This window comes from Salvelinus alpinus, chromosome 12, assembly GCF_045679555.1.
Source record: "Salvelinus alpinus chromosome 12, SLU_Salpinus.1, whole genome shotgun sequence".
Classification (NCBI taxonomy): domain Eukaryota; kingdom Metazoa; phylum Chordata; class Actinopteri; order Salmoniformes; family Salmonidae; genus Salvelinus; species Salvelinus alpinus.
In genome coordinates this window covers 6,067,040-6,087,117 of record NC_092097.1, presented here as the reverse complement: position 1 = coordinate 6,087,117, position 20,078 = coordinate 6,067,040, and the positions used below count along the sequence as shown (strand labels likewise).

General features: G+C 44.7%; 1 protein-coding gene across 9 annotated transcripts in view; it reads left to right on the top strand.

Moving 5' to 3' along the window:
• Positions 1–20,078, top strand: part of kif21b (kinesin family member 21B) — a 112,765-nt gene that overhangs the window by 54,518 nt on the left and 38,169 nt on the right. For all 9 annotated transcript variants that reach the window (XR_011667320.1, XM_071337086.1, XM_071337090.1 and 6 more), the window contains exons 3-8: positions 5,830–6,012; positions 7,933–8,082; positions 9,400–9,531; positions 11,634–11,891; positions 18,166–18,281; positions 19,819–20,014. Coding sequence is in view for 8 of the 9 variants with exons in the window: in XM_071337086.1 (XP_071193187.1) it covers positions 5,830–6,012; positions 7,933–8,082; positions 9,400–9,531; positions 11,634–11,891; positions 18,166–18,281; positions 19,819–20,014 (1,035 nt within the window). In the remaining variant the exon portion in view is untranslated. The remainder of the gene's footprint in view (positions 1–5,829; positions 6,013–7,932; positions 8,083–9,399; positions 9,532–11,633; positions 11,892–18,165; positions 18,282–19,818; positions 20,015–20,078) is intronic.

Here is a 20,078-nt window from a genome sequence, read left to right as displayed (position 1 = left end):
CACGAGCAGGAATTGTCTGCTGCTCGTCATGCCGTTGAGACCCTGGCCACTCAGGTCTCCGACCTGTCAGGACAGTTTCAGAGTCTTCGTCTCGTGCCACCAGCTACTTCCTGGTCTTCCGAGTCTCCGGAACCTAGGGTTAATAACCCACCATGTTACTCTGGGCAGCCCACTGAGTGTCGCTCCTTTCTCACCCAGTGTGATATTGTGTTCTCTCTCCAGCCCAACACATACTCAAGAGAGAGAGCTCGGATCGCTTACGTCATATCACTCCTTACTGGTCGGGCTCGGGAGTGGGGCACAGCTATCTGGGAGGCTAGGGCTGAGTGTTCTAACGTTTATCAGAACTTTAAAGAGGAGATGATACGGGTTTTTGATCGTTCAGTTTTTGGGAAGGAGGCTTCCAGGGCCCTGGCTTCCCTATGTCAAGGTGATCGATCCATAACGGATTACTCTATAGAGTTTCGCACTCTGGCTGCATCCAGTGACTGGAACGAGCCGGCGTTGCTCGCTCGTTTTCTGGAGGGACTCCACGCTGAGGTTAAGGATGAGATTCTCTCCCGGGAGGTTCCTTCCAGCGTGGACTCTTTGATTGCACTCGCCATCCGCATAGAACGACGGGTAGATCTTCGTCACCGAGCTCGTGAAAGAGAGCTCGCGTTAACGGTGTTTCCCCTCTCCGCATCTCAACCATCTCCTCCCACCGGCTCAGAGACTGAGCCCATGCAGCTGGGAGGTATTCGCATCTCGACTAAGGAGAGGGAACGGAGAATCACCAACCGCCTTTGCCTCTATTGCGGTTCTGCTGGACATTTTGTCATGTCATGTCCCGTAAAGGGCCAGAGCTCATCAGTGAGCGGAGGGCTACTGGTGAGCGCTACTACTCAGGTCTCTCCATCAAGATCCTGTACTACCTTGTCGGTCCATCTACGCTGGACCGGTTCGGCTGCTTCCTGCAGTGCCTTGATAGACTCAGGGGCTGAGGGTTGTTTTATGGACGAAGCATGGGCTCGGAAACATGACATTCCTCTCAGACAGTTAGGGAAGCCCACGCCCATGTTCGCCTTAGATGGTAGTCTTCTCCCCAGTATCAGATGTGAGACACTACCGTTAACCCTCACAGTATCTGGTAACCACAGTGAGACCATTTCCTTTTTGATTTTTCGTTCACCTTTTACACCTGTTGTTTTGGGTCATCCCTGGCTAGTATGTCATAATCCTTCTATTAATTGGTCTAGTAATTCTATCCTATCTTGGAACGTTTCTTGTCATGTGAAGTGTTTAATGTCTGCTATCCCTCCTGTGTCTTCTGTCCCCTCTACTCAGGAGGAACCTGGTGATTTGACAGGAGTGCCGGAGGAATATCATGATCTGCGCACGGTCTTCAGTCGGTCCAGAGCCAGCTCCCTTCCTCCTCACCGGTCGTATGATTGTTGTATTGATCTCCTTCCGGGGACCACTCCCCCTCGGGGTAGACTATACTCTCTGTCGGCTCCCGAACGTAAGGCTCTCGAGGATTATCTGTCTGCTGAAGGCATTCAGATGGATCCCGCTAAGGTCCAGGATGTCAGCGATTGGCCCGTTCCTAAGTCACGTGTCGAGTTACAGCGCTTTCTCGGTTTCGCTAATTTCTTTCGGCGTTTCATTCGTAATTTCGGTCAAGTGGCTGCCCCTCTCACAGTTCTGACTTCTGTCAAGTCTTGCTTTAAGTGGTCCGGTTCCGCCCAGGGAGCTTTTGATTTCCTCAAGAAGCGTTTTACATCCGCCCCTATCCTTGTTACTCCTGACGTCACTAAACAATTCATTGTCGAGGTTGACGTTTCAGAAGTGGGCGTGGGAGCCATTCTGTCCCAGCGCTTCCAGTCTGACGATAAGGTCCATCCTTGCGCTTACTTTTCTCATCGCTTGTCGCCATCGGAACGCAACTATGATGTGGGTAACCGCGAACTGCTCGCCATCCGCTTAGCCTTAGGCGAATGGCGACAGTGGTTGGAGGGGGCGACCGTTCCTTTTGTCGTTTGGACTGACCATAAGAACCTTGAGTACATCCGTTCTGCCAAACGACTTAATGCACGTCAAGCTCGTTGGGCGTTGTTTTTCGCTCGTTTCGAGTTCGAGATTTCCTATCGTCCGGGAAATAAGAACACCAAGCCTGATGCTTTATCCCGTCTCTTTAGTTCTCCTGTGGTTTCTACCGAACCCGAGGGGATTCTCCCTGAAGGGCGTGTTGTCGGGTTGACTGTCTGGGGAATTGAGAGACAGGTAAAGCAAGCACTCACTCACACTGCGTCGCCGCGCGCTTGTCCTAGGAACCTTCTGTTCGCTCCTGTCTCTACTCGTCTGGCTGTTCTTCAGTGGGCTCACTCTGCCAAGTTAGCTGGCCACCCCGGCGTTCGGGGTACGCTTGCTTCTATTCGCCAGCGGTTTTGGTGGCCTACTCAGGAGCGGGACACGCGTCGTTTCGTGGCTGCTTGTTCGGACTGCGCGCAGACTAAGTCAGGTAACTCTCCTCCTGCCGGTCGTCTTAGACCGCTTCCCATTCCTTCTCGACCATGGTCTCAGATCGCCTTAGACTTTATTACCGGTCTGCCTTCGTCTGCGGGGAGGACTGTGAGAGCCGCCAATAGACGTAGGATTAAGAGTCCTAGGTATTGTCGCGGTCAGAGAGTGTGGCTTTCCACTCGTAACCTTTCCCTTACGACAGCTTCTCGCAAGTTGACTCCGCGGTTCATTGGTCCGTTCCGTGTCTCTCAGGTCGTTAATCCTGTCGCTGTGCGACTGCTTCTTCCGCGACATCTTCGTCGCGTCCACCCTGTCTTCCATGTCTCTTGTGTCAAGCCTTTTCTTCGCGCCCCCGTTCGTCTTCCCTCCCCCCCTCCCGTCCTTGTCGAGGGCGCACCTATTTACAAGGAACGGAGGATCATGGACATGCGTTCCCAGGGACGTGGTCAACAGTACTTAGTGGATGGGGAGGGTTTCGGTCCTGAGGAGAGGAGTTGGGTTCCATCTCGGGACGTGCTGGACCGTTCGTTGATTGATGATTTCCTTCGTCGCCGCCAGGGTTCCTCCTCGAGTGCGCCAGGAGGCGCTTGGTGAGTGGGGGGGTACTGTCATGTTTTGTCTTTGATCTTCATGTCTTGTCCCTGTGCTTCCCTCTGCTGGTCTTATTAGGTTCTTTCTCTTTCTCTCTCTCTATCGTTCCGTTCCTGCTCCCAGCTGTTTCTCATTCTCCCTACGACCTCATTTACTCTTTCACACCTGTCCCCTATTTTGCCCTCTGATTAGAGTCCCTATTTCTCCCTCTGTTTTCCGCTCCTGTCCTTGTCGGATTCTTGTTTGATGTTTGCTGTTCCTGTGTCCTTGTTTCGCCCTGTCGTGTTCTTTGCCTTCTTCAGATGCTGCGTGTGAGCAGGTGTCTATGTCAGCTACGGCCAGTGCGTTCCCGAAGCGACCTGCAGTCTGTGGTCGCGTCTCCAGTCGTTCCTCTCTATTGACGAGAGGATTTCAGTTTCCCGTTTTGGATTTACTATTGATTATATCCAGGAGAATCATTATTTGTTTAATACTGGAATAAAGACTCTGTTACTATTACGTCGCTTTTGGGTCCTCATTCACCAGCTTAACAATACCAGCCTTTTTTCTCTGTGAGCCATATTGAAAATGAAAGGCGTTTAAAATATCCACACGTTTGTGAATTGTTGCAACTTTATGTGCAATATGGTTAAGATGAGAAGCTCCTGTGTTGTTTGTCTATATACAATGGCGTTTACTGTATGCTAATATCTGCTCACACACATAAAGCTTTGGACCCACCACATCCAAGGCTGAAGTAAGGATAGTGTAAACAGAAAAGTTGCAAATCTGATATTGAAGAAAGATAGATCTTACTACACATATTTGACGAATATAAATACACACACACGCGCACACACACACACACTGCTGAGAGCGGCCATTTCAAAGAAAGGTCTATAACTGTGATATGTGGGTTTTTTCCCGTACTAAACTTAGACCCGGCTTCTCAACCCTGCACCTTAAAGGTTGCTGCTCTGTATACATAGACATGGAATCACTGGCCACTCTAATAATGTTAACACACTGCTTTACTCATCTCATATGTATATACTGCATTTTATTCTACTGTATTTAGTCAATGCCACTCTGACTTTGATCATCCTAATATTTATGTACAGTTGAAGTCGGAAGTTTACGTACACCTTAGCCAAATACATTTCAACTCAGTTTTTCACAATTCCTGACATTTAATCCTAGTAAAAATTCCCTGTCTTCGGTCAGTTAGGATCAGCACTTTATTTTAAGAATGTGAAATGTCAGGGTTATAGTTGAGAGAATGATTTATTTAAGCTTTTATTTCTTTCATCACTTTCCCAGTGGGTCAGAAGTTTACATACACTCAATTAGTATTTGGTAGCATTGCCTTTAAATTGTTTAACTTGGGTCAAACGTTTCGGGGAGCCTTCCACAAGCTTCCCACAATAAGGTGGTTGAATTTTGGCCCATTCTTCCTGACAGAGCTGGTGTAACTGAGTCAGGTTTGTAGGCCTCCTTGCTCCCACACACTTTTTAAGTTCTGCCACACAAATTTTCTATAGGATTGAGGTCGGGGCTTTGTGATGGCCACTCCAATACCTTGACTTTGTTGTCCTTAAGCCATTTTGCCACAACTTTGGAAGTATGCTTGGGGTCATTGTCCATTTGGAAGACCCATTTGCGACCAAGCTTTAACATCCTGACTGATGTCTTGAGATGTTGCTTCAATATATCCACATCATTTTCCTAACTCATGATGCCGTCTATTTTGTGAAGTGCACCAGTCCCTCCTGCAGCAAAGCACTCCCACAACATGATTCTGCCACCCCCGTGCTTCACAGTTGGGATTGTGTTCTTCGGCTTGCAAGCCTCCCCCTTTTTCCTCCAAACATAACGATGGTCATTATGGCCAAACAGTTCTATTTTTGTTTCATCAGACCAGAGGACATTCTCCCAAAAAGTACAATCGTTGTCCCCATGTGCAGTTTTTTTCTTATGGCTGTTTTGGAGCAGTGGCTTCTTCCTTGCTGAGCGGCCTTTCAGGTTATGTCCATATAGGACTCGTTTTACTGTGGATATAGATACTTTTGTACCGGTTTCCTCCAGCATCTTCACAAGGTCCTTTGCTGTTGTTCTGGGATTGATTTGCACGTTTCTCACCAATGTACGTTCATCTCTAGGAGACAGAACACGTCTCCTTCCTGAGTGGTATGACGGCTGCGTGGTCCGTTGGTGTTTATACTTGCGTACTATTGTTTGTATAGATGAACGTGGTACCTTCAGGCGTTTGGAAATTGCTCCCAAGGATGAACCAGACTTGTGGAGGTCTCCAATTTTTTTCTGAGGTCTTGGCTGATTTCTTTTGATTTTCCCATGAAGTCAAGCAAAGAGGCACTGAGTTTGAAGGTAGGCCTTGAAATAGATCCACAGGTACACCTCCAATTGACTCAAATGATTTCATGCACAAAGTAGATGTCCTAACCGACTTGCCAAAACTATAGTTTGTTAACAAGAAATTTGTGGAGTGGTTGAAAAACGAGTTTTAATGACTCCAACCTAAGTGTTTTTAAACTTCCGACTTCAACTGTATTACTTAATTCCATTCTTTTACTTTTAGATGTGTGTATTGTTGTGAATTGTTAGATTCTACTGCAATGTTGGAGCTCGGAACACAAGCATTGATTTGATTTGAATGCACTGGCTTGAAGTGACCAAATTGTGATGTGTGTGTGTGTTATAAATAATGTGTGTGTGTCTCTCTCTCTGTCTCTGTTTCAGACAGGCTCAGGGAAGACCCATACCATGGGGACGGGGTTTGACATGAACGTGCAGGAGAAGGACCAGGGTATCATCCCGCGGGCCATTCGTCAGCTGTTCCTGGGAATCCAGGAGAGGAAGACACAGGCCCAGCAGCAGGGCACACACCCTCCAGAGTTTAAAGTCAGTGCACAGTTCCTAGAGGTAAGGACGCACACACATACAGTAGGCAGGCACCCTCGAACACACGCAGTAGCAGCAGTAGCCCCTAGAGTGGGATATTGTATCATGCACACACAGAAACACGCACACAGACAGACAGACAGACAGACACATGAGCGCACACACAGACACATGAGCGCACACACAGACACATGAGCGCACACACAGACACATGAGCGCACACACAGACACATGAGCGCACACACAGACACATGAGCGCACACACGGACACATGAACGCACACACACACAGACACATGAACGCACACACACACACACAGACACGCTCACGCATACACACATATACACGCTCACGCATACACACATATACACGCTCACGCATACAGACATATACACACACAGACATATACACACACAGACATACGCACACAAACAGACATACGCACACAAACAGACATACGCACACACAGACACACGCACACACAGACACACGCACACACAGACACACACGCACATGCACAGACAGACAGACGCACGCACAGATAGACACACGCGCGCACACACACATAAACACACATGCAAGCACGCACACCCACACACAGACACACAAGAAACACCCAGTTACTTGGGCCACCCATCCAGTTCAGAGGGGATGAAAAGCTCTCCAGAATAAAATATTGTCCTCCAGGGACGTCATTTGTCGTTCTTGCCTTTGATTGATTGAGTGTGTGCATGTTTGTGTTCATTTTGTGTGTGTGAGGTAATATGAACTTTAACCAGATGTGAAGGGGATGCAGGGATCAGCCCTGGTGAAGCTACAGGAAGTGACATTGTGATGACAGCTGAAACAGGAAACAGGATCCTGGATCTGATGTTGGTCATTAGCTGTGACATTACCCAGAATGAGAATATGGACAGACGTTTGGGAGACATGAGCTTATATGTGTCATTGACATCAACTGGCTGTAGCAAGAGGTGCCTGGTACACACTCGGGTGTCTGGCTTGTAGTGAAGTAATATTTGATATACAGTATATGTACAATACCAGTCAAAAGTTTGGACACACCGACTCATTCAAGGGTTTTTCTTTATTTTCTACATTGTAGAATCATAGTGAAGACATCGAAACTATGAAATAACACATATGGAATCATGTAGTAACCAATAAAGTGTTAAACAAATCAAAATATATTTTATACTTAATGACAGCTTTGCACACTCTTGGCATTCTCTCAACCAGCTTCATGAGATAGTCACCTGGAATGCTTTTCCAACATTCTTGAAGGAGTTCCCACATATGCTGAGCACTTGTTGGCTGCTTTTCATTCAATCTGCAGTCCAACTCATCCCAAACCATCTCAATTGGGTTGAGGTCGGGTGATTGTGGAGGCCATGTCATCTGATTTGGCACTCCATCACTCTCCTCCTTGGTCAAATAGCCCTTACACAGCCTGGATGTGTTTTGGGTCATTGTCCTGTTGAAAAACAAATGATAGTCCCACTAAGCGCAAACCAGATGGGATGACGTATCGCTGCAGAATGCTGTGGTAGCCATGCTTGTTAAGTGTGCCTGTCATTAGTTCAGCTGTAGGCTGTTTGTCCGGTCATTGGGTTATCAGTACTGATGATAAAAAGACGTTGGTCAGGGTTAATGTATGTGTGTGTGTGTGTGTGTGTGTGTGTCCTGTGAAGTGGGAACTTCTGAGGTGACTCTTGACCTCTCACAACCTTTAATCTTATTGCTTCCTAAAGGTCAGAGGTTATGTAGTACACCATTTGATCCTTGCCCCTTCATTGCTCACTGTCTACTGTGTGTGTGTGTGTGTGTGTGTGTGTGTGTGTGTGTGTGTGTGTGTGTGTGTGTGTGTGTGTGTGTGTGTGTGTGTGTGTGTGTGTGTGTGTGTGTGTGTGTGTATTTAATGTATGTGTGTGTGTATTCCAGCTGTACAATGAGGAGATCCTAGATCTGTTTGACGGAGCCAGAGACCCCGACTGTAAGAGCAGGAAGTCTAATATTAAGATCCATGAGGACGGCAGCGGCTCCATCTACACCACCGGAGTCACCTCACGACTTGTCAACTCAGAGGAAGAGGTGTGTGTGTGTGTGTACAGTGCTAACAGTGTGTGTGTGTGCGCTATGACTGGGCGATATGGCCAAGTTCACGATATGGGCGATTCACGATATACTGTATATCTTGATTTTTAAAAATGATATTCTCAAAATAATCTTTGTTGTAAAGTTAAAGGTGAAATAGACTGCATTTCAAACAGTCAGCAATAACCTAATGAATTCAGTGCTTGTGAAATTATACCTAGGCTAAATATAAGCCTTCCACAACCATAAGACCCACTAATTATTTTATCAAAATAGTTTTACCTGATTTTTATTTTTTGATCTGGCTTTCAAGTCTGTCTATGAAAATGCCAGTTTTGTTACAAATTTATCCAGAAACATGCATAATGCACATTCCCTAATAATGACAAAAATCTTGTAGCAGGCATTATATAAAATGAACACAGGTCTCAAACAATCTCTCAAGCACAAGCCCACGTGCTAGTGAGTAGCCAGCTAATCTGTATATTTCAAGTTTAGCTAACTTGGATCTATTTGCTAACTTATTTCTCAGAATGAGAACGAGTTGTCAATTCCTTATATAATTGTGTTTTATGCTTATTGCACATTCATAAAACGCAGACTAGACAGCTAGTATAACAGTCTTTGGCTTAAATGCTGCTAGCAGTACATAGTGCCGCGTGCAACAAAATGAGCACACATTTTCCAGAATCAATGTTCATTGATACTCCTTTTTTTTTTGTAGTGTCTTCTCTGCTCACAATTTGAGGAGTTGAGACATAAAAAGGGTCTCATTAGAAAGGTTAACTTCTCTACCACAGTAAAATAATTTCTCAATGTGTTTCGCTGGTCCAGAATCGGTCATATGGACAAACTTCAAATGCAAATAGCGAGTTGAAACTGCCTGTCAGAGAGGAAAAAAGTGATCTCTCATCTTTGTTATTGCGAGCGGGTTGGTGTGTGTGGTAGGGGCTTGGTGTGTGTGTGTGTGTGTGTGTGTGTGTGTGTGTGTGTGTGTGTGTGTGTGTGTGTGTGTGTGTGTGTGTGTGTGTGTGTGTGTGTGTGTGTGTGTGTGTGTGTGTGTGTGTGTGTGTGTGTGTGTGTGTGTGTGTGTGTTTAAACGGGAAGGTACACAGTCACAGCAGAAGGAGCGAAGGAGATCAAGAAGATAACATGACAACAAGTGGACATAAATGCTCGTAGAAAAACAAAACATTTAATAAAAACTAGGTTTTTGCGAAACAGTCATTTGGAATATTGCGCTTAAACATACATTCAAATGTGATGTGTTGCCCAGCCCTAGTGTGTACAGTACTAACAGTTTGTGTATTACAGCTGTTACAGTGTCTGAAGCTGGGAGCGTTGTCTCGTACCACGGCCAGTACCCAGATGAACGCATCTAGTTCCAGATCTCACGCCATCTTCACCATCAACCTCTGTCAGATGAGAGTCTGTCAACAAACTGAGGTAGGGTTGGAGGGAGAGAGGAGAGTTATGGATCAGAGAGGGTAGATACAGTGCTTATAGAAAATCTACACCCCCTTGAACTTTTTTTCACATTTTGTTGTGTCAGTGCCTCAGTTTCATGCATTTAAATATATATATATTTTTACGTATCTACACACCATATGAATAAAATAAAAAATATTGTGAAAAAAATGCTATATTTACAGTGATAGCGATGCGAAAGGTCATTCTGAGAAAACATCACTACCGTTACACCAAGTTGATACACGTTGATCGCCGTTTCTTCCCCATCACTGTCATCAGAAGACTCTACAATGTCTTCAATGAAAATGTTTTGACCTAAATCAGGGATTTCCTCATCGTCTGAATTAATTTTTCAGAGTCCGAGAGAGCCAGCATGGCACGATTGTCATCCAGAAAGGAGTCCATCACAACTTTTTCCCACTGAACTTTGTCAATAGCAGCCACATATTTGCAGTTCTCCATGGCTAACTTTATATTTTTCGAAAAAAATGCAGTAGAAAGGATTATGTACGCATAACGAGCAGCTCATTTTATAGACACAAGATGCTACACCAATCTGAAATCTGAAAATCTGAAAATCATCTCTCGGCATGTCCAGCCCACTCATTATCTCAGCCAATCATGGCTAGCAGGTTTGGCTTAACCAACTATGCTCGTAATTGAACAACTTTATTCGTATTTACAGAGGGCATAGAAGTTTGTTATTAAGGCACATGAAAGTTCACATGTTCGAGAAGGCATTTCTGCTAAAAAAAAGCATTTTGCAAAAAACTTTTTTTTACGTTCAAACGGCTCTCCTGTGAAGTTGTGACTTGCGACATACACCGAGTTTCCTGAAACGGGTCACATTTACCTTTTTATTCCTTAGCCACTCCACTGTAGCTTTGGCCGTGTGCATTGGGTTTTTGTCATGCTGAAAGGTGAAATTCTGTCCCAGTTTCAGCTTTCTTGCAGAGTGCAGCAGGTTTTCCTCTAGGACTTTCTGTACATTGCTCCATTCATTTCCCCTTCTATCCTGCTAATTCCCTGACGGTGAGAAACATCACCATAACATGATGCTGCCACCACCATGCTTCACAGTAGGGATGAGTGTTCCTTGGGTGATGTGTTGCGTTTGCTCCAAACGTATCGCTTTACATTCAGGTCAAACAGTTACCTTTCTGTTTCGTCAGAACACTACACTTTTTGCCACATGGCTACAGAATCAAGAGTTTTTTTGCATACTTCAAATGCGATTCCAGGTGGGCTTTCTTGAGTAATGGCTTCCTTCTTGCCACGCTACCATACATGCAACATTTGTGGAGTGCTTGGGATATTGTTGTCACATGCACACTTTGACCAGTCTTAGCCTTAAAAGCCTGGAGCTCTTTGAAAGTTTCCATTGGACTCTTGGTAACCTCTCTAATCAGTCTCCTACTTGCTCCGTCATCCAGTTTGGAGGGACGGCCTGAGCTAGGCAGGGTATTGGTGGTGCCATACCCTTTCCACTTCTTAACAATTGTCTTGACTGTGCTCTAAGGGATATTCAAGGCCTTTGAAATCTTTTTATACCTATCCCCTGATCTGTGCCTTTCCAGAACTTGGTCCCGGATTTCCTTTGAAAGCTCCTTTGTGCTCAAGGTTGAGTTTTTGCTTTGCAATTCACTACACCTGAGCTAATTTAGGATTACTATTACAAGGGAGTTGGACACTTATCCAACCAAGATATTTCTGTTTTGATTTTCTAAAGAAAACCTGGACTTGGAAGTTGTGGAGTAGGATGTGTAGATCAATGGGGGAAAAAAACTATTTTAATGAATTTTAATTCCAGACTATAAGGCAACAAAAGGTGCACATTTTTAAAGGTAGTGTAGACTTTCTATAGGCACTGTAGATGTATTGCCTGAGGGAGAGACGCAAAGAGAATAAATAAAGGTAGAAGAGGGTAAAAGAGGAGTGAAGAGGAGAAAGACGAACGTATCAGACAGAGTGACAAGTCAAGTAATGACAGTAATACAAATCATTTAAAAGTTTGAATGAAGTGTTTGTTGATAATTGTTCACTAATTGTTGTCTCTCTATCTGTCTCTCTCTCTCCAGGAGAATGGGGAGGTGAACGGAGGTGTAAATGGAGGTGTGATTGGGGAGGTGAACGGAGGTGTACATGGGGGTGTGATTGGGGAGGTGAACGGAGAGGTGAATGGTGTTGGCGGAGATGGAGGGTCTATTACCAAGCCCGAGTATGAGACTCTGATGGCCAAGTTTCACTTTGTGGACCTAGCTGGATCAGAGAGACTCAAACGCACCGGAGCAACGGGAGAACGGGCACGGGAGGGCATATCCATCAACTGTGGACTGGTGAGGAGTGTGTTTGTGTGTGTGTGTGTGTGCGTGCTGCCACTTCCAAGGAGCGGGACACTAACCCATACGCTTATAAGAAATCCCACAACGCCCTCTGACAAATCATCAAACAGGCAAAGCATCAATACAGGACTAAGATCGAATCCTACAATACCAGCTCTGACTCTCGTCGGATGTGGTAGGGCTTGCAAACTATCACGGATTACAAAGGGAAGCCCAGCCCTGAGCTGCTTAGTGACTAGAGCCTACCAGACGAGCTAAATGCCTTCTATGCTCGCTTCAAGGCAAGCAAAACTGAACAATGCGTGAGAGCACCAGCTGTTCCGGACGACTGTGTGATCACGCTCTCCGTAGCTGATGTGAGTTAGACCTTTAAACAGATTAACATTCACAAGGCTGCGTGGCCTGATGGACTACCAGGACGCATACTCAGAGCATGTGCTGACCAGCTGTCAAGTGTCTTCACTGACATTGTCAACCTATCCCTGACCCAGTCTATATTAGCTACACTTTTCAAGCAGACCACAATAGTCCCTGTGCCCAAGACTGCCAAAGTGACCTGTCTAACTGACTATCGCCCCATAGCACTCACATCTGTAGCCATGATTTAAGATGGCGCCGACAGAGATGGTCACCTTGCTTCGCGTTCTTTTATGCCACTGTAATAATGTTTACATATCTTACATTGCTCATATCAAATGTATATACTGTATTGAGACACAATCACAGGACACTTTAATAAACAGGCCGACTCTTTTCCGGCCGACTCTTTTCTCTGTATACATCAATGATGTCGCTCTTGCTGCTGGTGATTCTCTGATCCACCTCTACGCAGGCGACACCATTCTGTATACATCTGGCCCTTCTTTGGACACTGTGCTAACAAACCTCCAAACGAGCTTCAATGCCATACAACACTCCTTCCGTGGCCTCCAACTGCTTTTAAATGCTAGTGCATGCTCTTCAACGGATTGCTGCCCGCACCCGCATGCACGACTAGCATCACTACCCTGGATGGTTCTGACCTAGAATATGTGGGCAACTACAAATACCTAGGTGTCTGGTTAGACTGTAAACTCTCCTTCCAGACTCACGTTAAGGATCTCCAATCCAAAGTTAAATCTAGAATCGGCTTCCTATTTCGCAACAAAGGCTCCTTCACTCATGCCGCCAACATACCCTCGTAAAACTGACTATCCTACCGATCCTTGACTTCGGCGATGTCATTTACAAAATAGCCCCCAACACTACTCAGCAAACTGGATGTAGTCTATCACAGTGGCATCCGTTTTATCACCAAAGCCCCATAGACTACCCACCACTGCGACCTGTATGCTCTCGTTGGCTGGCCCTCACTACATATCCGTCGCCAAACCCACTGGCTCCAGGTCATCCTTAAGTCTTTGCTAGGTAAAGCCCCGCCATTTAATCCAGGTAAAAATTCCCTGTTTTAGGTCAGTTAGGATTATCACTTTATTTTAAGAATGTGAAATGACAGAATAACAGTAGAGTGAATTATTTCAGCTTTTATTTCTTTCATCACATTCCCAGTGGGTCAGAAGTTTACATACATTCAATTAGTATTTGGTAGCATTGCCTTTAAGTTGTTTAACTTGGGTCAAACGTTTCGGGTAGCCTACCACAAGCTTCCCACAATAGGTTGGGTGAATTTTGTCACATTCCTACGGACAGAGCTGGTGTAACTGAATCAGGTTTGTAGGCCTCCTTGCTCGCACACACTTTTTCAGTTCTGCCCACACATTTTCTATAGGATTGAGGTCAGGGCTTTGTGATGGACACTCCAATATATTGACTTCGTTGTCCTAAAGCCATTTTGCCACAACTTTGGAAGTATGCTTGGGGTCATTGTCCATTTGGAAGACCCGTTTGCGACCAAGCTTTAACTTCCTGACTGATGTCTTGAGATGTTGCTTCAATTCATCCACGTAATTTTCCTACCTCATGATGCCATCTATTTTGTGATGTGCACCAGTCTCTCCTGCAGCAAATCACCCCCACAACATGATGCTGTCACCACCGTGCTTCACGGTTGGGATGGTGTTCTTCAGCTTGCAAGCCTCCCCTTTTTGCCTCCATGGTCATTATGGCCAAACAGTTCAATTTTCTTTTTTCATCAGCCCAGAGGACATTTCTCCAAAAATTATGATCTTTGTCTCCATGTGCAGTTGCAAACCGTAGTCTGGCTTTTCTATGGCGGTTTTGGAGCAGTGGCTAATTCCTTGCTGAGCGGCCTTTCAGGTTATGTCGATATAGGACTCATTTTACTGTGGATATACAGTGGGGCAAAAAAGTATTTAGTCAGCCACCAATTGTGCAAATTCTCCCACTTAAAAAGATGAGAGAGGCCTGTAATTTTCATCATAGGTACACTTCAACTATGACAGACAAAATGAGAAAAAAAATCCAGAAAATCACATTTTAGGATTTTTAATGAATTTATTTGCAAATTATGTTGGAAAATAAGTATTTGGTCACCTACAAACAAGCAAGATTTCTGGCTCTTACAGACCTGTAACTTCTTCTTTAAGAGGCTCCTCTGTCCTCCACTCGTTACCTGTATTAATGGCACCTGTTTGAACTTGTTATCAGTATAAAAGACACCTGTCCACAACCTCAAACAGTCACACTCCAAACTCCACTATGGCCAAGACCAAAGAGCTGTCAAAGGACACCAGAAACAAAATTGTAGACCTGCACCAGGCTGGGAAGACTGAATCTGCAATAGGTAAGCAGCTTGGTTTGAAGAAATCAACTGTGGGAGCAATTATTAGGAAATGGAAGACATACAAGACCACTGATAATCTCCCTCGATCTGGGGCTCCACGCAAGATCTCACCCCGTGGGGTCAAAATGATCACAAGAGCGGTGAGCAAAAATCCCAGAACCACACGGGGGGACCTAGTGAATGACCTGCAGAGAGCTGGGACCAAAGTAACAAAGCCTACCATCAGTAACACACTACACCGCCAGGGACTCAAATCCTGCAGTGCCAGACGTGTCAGTACATGTCCAGGCCCGTCTGAAGTTTGCTAGAGAGCATTTGGATGATCCAGAAGAAGATTGGGAGAATGTCATATGGTCAGATGAAACCAAAATATAACTTTTTGGTAAAAACTCAACTCATCGTGTTTGGAGGACAAAGAATGCTGAGTTGCATCCAAAGAACACCATACCTACTGTGAAGCATGGGGGTGGAAACATCATGCTTTGGGGCTGTTTTTCTGCTAAGGGACCAGGACGACTGATCCGTGTAAAGGAAAGAATGAATGGGGCCATGTATTGTGAGATTTTGAGTGAAAACCTCCTTCCATCAGCAAGGGCATTGAAGATGAAACGTGGCTGGGTCTTTCAGCATGACAATGATCCCAAACACACCGCCCGGGCAACGAAGGAGTGGCTTCGTAAGAAGCATTTCAAGGTCCTGGAGTGGCCTAGCCAGTCTCCAGATCTCAACCCCATAGAAAATCTTTGGAGTGAGTTGAAAGTCCGTGTTGCCCAGCAACAGCCCCAAAACATCACTGCTCTAGAGGAGATCTGCATGGAGGAATGGGCCAAAATACCAGCAACAGTGTGTGAAAACCTTGTGAAGACTTACAGAAAACGTTTGACCTCTGTCATTGCCAACAAAGGGTATATAACAAAGTATTGAGATAAACTTTTGTTATTGACCAAATACTTATTTTCCACCATAATTTGCAAATAAATTCATTAAAAATCCTACAATGTGATTTTCTGGAATTTTTTACCCTCATTTTGTCTGTCATAGTTGAAGTGTACCTATGATGAAAATTACAGGCCTCTCATCTTTTTAAGTGGGAGAACTTGCACAATTGGTGGCTGACTAAATACTTTTTTGCCCCACTGTGGATACTTTTGTACCTGTTTCCTCCGGCGTCTTCACAAGGTCCTTTGCTGTTGTTCTGGGATTGATTTGCACTTTTCGCACCAAAGTATGTTCATCTCTCGGAGACACAACACGTCTCCTTCCTGCTCGGTATGACGGCTGCATGGTCCCATGGTGTTTATACTTGTGTATTATTGTTTGTACAGATGAACGTGGTACCTTCAGGCTTTTGGAAATTGCTCCCAAGGATGAACCAGACTTATTGAGGCCTACAATTATTTTTCTGAGGTCTTGGCTGATTTCTTTTGATTTTCCTATGAAGTAAAGCAAAGAGGCACTGAGTTTGAAGGTAGACCTTGAAATACATCCACAGGTACACCTCCAATTGACTCAAAGGATTTCAATTAGCTTTTCAGAAGCTTCTAAAGCCATGACATCATTTTCTGGAATTTTCCAAGCTGTTTAAAGGCACAGTCAACTTAGTGTTTGTAAACTTCTGACCCATAGGAACCGTGATACAGTGAATAATAAGTGAAATAATCTGTCTGTAAACAATTGTTGGAAAATTACTTGTCATGCACAAAGTAGATGTCCTAACCGACTTGCCAAAACTGTAGTTTGTTAACAAGAAATGTGGAGTGGTTGAAAAACTAGTTTCAATGACTCCAACCTAAGTGTATTTAAACTTCCGACTTCAACTGTATATCACGCCAGTATTAATGCTAAATTGTAATTGTTTTCGCCTCTATGGCCTATTTATTGCCGACCTCCCTGCACTTCTACATTTAAACACTGTACATAGGTCTTTCTATGTTTTCTTTTGTGTTATTGACTGTACTTTTGTTTATGCGTAACTCTGTGTTGTTGTTTTTGTCGCACTGCTTTGCTTTATCTTGGCCAGGTCGCAGTTGTAAATGAGAACTTGTTCTCAACTGGCCTACCTGGTTAAACAAAGGTGAAATAAAATAAATGGATCACTAGTCATTTTAAACAATGCCACTTTAAATAATGCCACTTTAATAATCTTTACATATCTTACATTACTCATATCACATGTGAATACTGTATTTTATACCATCTACTGCACCTTGCCTATGCCGCTCGGCCATCGCTCATCCATGTACTTATATGTACATATTGTCATTCACCCCTTTAGATGTGTGTGTATTAGGTAGTTGTTGGGAAATTGTTAGATTACTTGTTAGATATTACTGCACTGTCGGAACTAGAAGCACAAGCCCTTCGCTACACTCACATTAACATCTGCTAACCATGTGTTTGTGACCAATAACATTTGATTTGATTTGATGAAATGCTTAGAAAAGCTGGTCATGGCTCACATCAGCACCATCATCCCAGACACCCTGCACCCACTCCAATTCGTATACCGCCCCAACAGATCCACAGATGACGCAATCTCTATTGTACTCCACACTGCCCTTTCTCACTCAGACAATAGGAACACCTACGTCAGAATGCTGTTCCTTGACTACAGCTCAGCGTTCAACACCATAGTGCCCTCCAAGCTCATCACTAAGCTAAGGACCCTGGGACTGAACACCTTCCCCTGCAACTGGATCCTGGACTTCTTGACGGGTGGTGTAGGTAGACAGGTGTTGGTGTAGGTAGACAGCAACACATCTGCCACGCTGAGCCTCAACACGGGGGCCCATGCAGGGGTGTGTGCTTAGTCCCCTCCTGTACTCCCTGTTTACCCACGACTGCGTGGCCGCGCATGACTCCAACACCCATCATTAAGTTTGCCAACGACACTACAGTGGTAGGCTTGATCACCGACGATCAAGTTTCTTGGTGTCCACATCACTAAGGATCTATCGTGGTCCAAACACACCAACACAGCTGTGAAGAGGGCATGAAAACGACTCTTCCCCCTCAGGACACTAAGAAAATTTGTCATGGGCCCTCAGATCCTCAAAACGTTCTACAGCTACACCATTGAGAGCACCATTGTCAAAATCCTGAAGTATCTCTTTAATCCAGTAATTATTTTGAAACTATTGATCCTCTGTGCCTAAATCGTGCTCTATGGTGTATTTTGAACATTGAGAGTGGGCTCCTGTGACTGGATATGTTTTTAAATAATATTTGTTTTGCCTCTCTGTCCCCATGTGGGCCCCTTCATTAATCTGGCCCTGAGTGTGTGTGTGTGTGTGTGTGTGTGTGTGTGTGTGTGTGTGTGTGTGTGTGTGTGTGTGTGTGTGTGTGTGTGTGTGTGTGTGTGTGTGTGTGTGTGTGTGTGTGTGTGTGTGTGTGTGTGTGTGTGTGTGTGTGTGTGTGTGTGTGTGTGTGTGTGTGTGTGTGTGTGTGTGTGTGCGATGATGTTATGTGTGTGTTTTAATTGGTGCTGAGAAACATGATAATGATGGTTATGAGTATGTGTTCTAGCTGGCTTTGGGGAATGTGATCAGTGCTCTGGGGGACCAGGCTAAGAAAGGAGGACATGTTCCCTACAGAGACTCTAAACTAACGCGCCTACTACAGGACTCATTGGGAGGAAACAGGTAACATGCATACCATCACACACACACTCGTACAGTACCAGTCAAAAGTTTGGACATACCTACTCATTCAAGGGTTTTTCTTTATTTGATTATTTTATACATTGTAGAATAATGATGAAGACATCAAAACAATGAAATAACACATACGGAATCATGTAGTAACCAAAAAAGTGTTAAATAAATCAAAATATGTTTTCTATTTTAGATTCTTCAAAGTAGCCACCCTTGATGACAGCTTTGCACACTCTTGGCATTCTCTCAACCAGCTTCATCTGGAATGCTTTTCCAACAGTCTTGAAGGAGTTCCCACATATGCTGAGCACTTGTTGGCTGCTTTTCCTTCACCATCTCAATTGGGTTGAGGTCAGGTGTTTGTGGAGGCAAGGTCATCTGATGCAGCACTCCATCACTCTCATTCTTGGTCAAATAGCCCTTACACAGCCTGAAGGTGTTTTGGGTCATTGTCCTGTTTAAAAACAAATGATAGTCCCACTAAGCGCAAACCAGATGGGATGGCGTACGATTCAGAATGCTGGTTAAGTGTTCCTTGAATTCTAAATAAATCACTGACAATGTCACCAGCGAAGCACCCCCACAACATCACACCTCCTCCTCCATGCTTCACGGGGGGAACCACACATGCGGAGATCATCCGTTCACCTACTCTGCGTCTCACAAAGGCACGGTGGTTGTAACCAAAAATCTCAAATTTGGATTCATCAGGGCAAAGGACAGATTTCCACCGGTCTAATGTCCATTGCTCGTGTTTCTGTTACTTCAACTCTGAACCATTAATGTGGGCTGCAATTTCTGAGGCTGGTAAGGAACTTATCCTCTGCAGCATAGGTAACTTTGTGTCTTTCTTTCCTTTGGCGGTCCTCATGAGAGCCAGTTTCATCACAGCACTTGATGGTGTTTGAGACTGCACTTGAAGAAACTTTCAAAGTTCTTCTGTATACCACCCCTACCTTGTCACAACACAACTGATTGGCTCAAATGCATCAAGAAGGAAAGAAATTCCACAAATTAACTTTTAACAAGGCACACCTTTTTAATTGAAATGCATTCCAGGTGACTACCTCATGAAGCTGGTTGAGAGAATGCCAAGAGTGTGCAAAGCTGTCATCAAGGCAGCTGTCATCAAGTGCAAAGCTGTCATCAAGGTTGGCTACTTTGAAGAATCTCAAATATAAAATATATTTTGATTTGTTTAACACTTTTTTTGGTTACTACATGATTCCATGTGTTATTTCATAGTTTTGATGTCTTCACTATTATTCTACAATGTAGAAAATAGTAAAAATAAAGAAAAACCCTTGAATGAGTAGGTGTGGTGTCCAAACTTTTGACTGGTACTGTACATGCACACGCGTGTGCACACACACACACACACACACACACACACACACACACACACACACACACACACACACACACACACACACACACACACACACACACACACACACACACACGTAGGTCTCTATAACACACTAGTAAGTCTCTATAACATGTCGTATTCCTTTCCTCTCTCCAGCCGTACGTTGATGATCGCGTGTGTGAGTCCGTCGGACCGGGACTTCATGGAGACCCTGAACACACTGAAGTATGCCAACAGAGCCAGGAACATCAAGAACAAGGTGGTGGTGAACCAAGACAAGACCAGCCAGCAGATGTCTGCCCTGAGGGCTGAGGTCGCCAGGCTACAAATGGAACTTATGGAGTATAAAGCGGTGAGGAGAGATGGAGGGATAGCAGGAGGAATAGAGGTTTGGGATGGGAGGGATGGATGGGGTA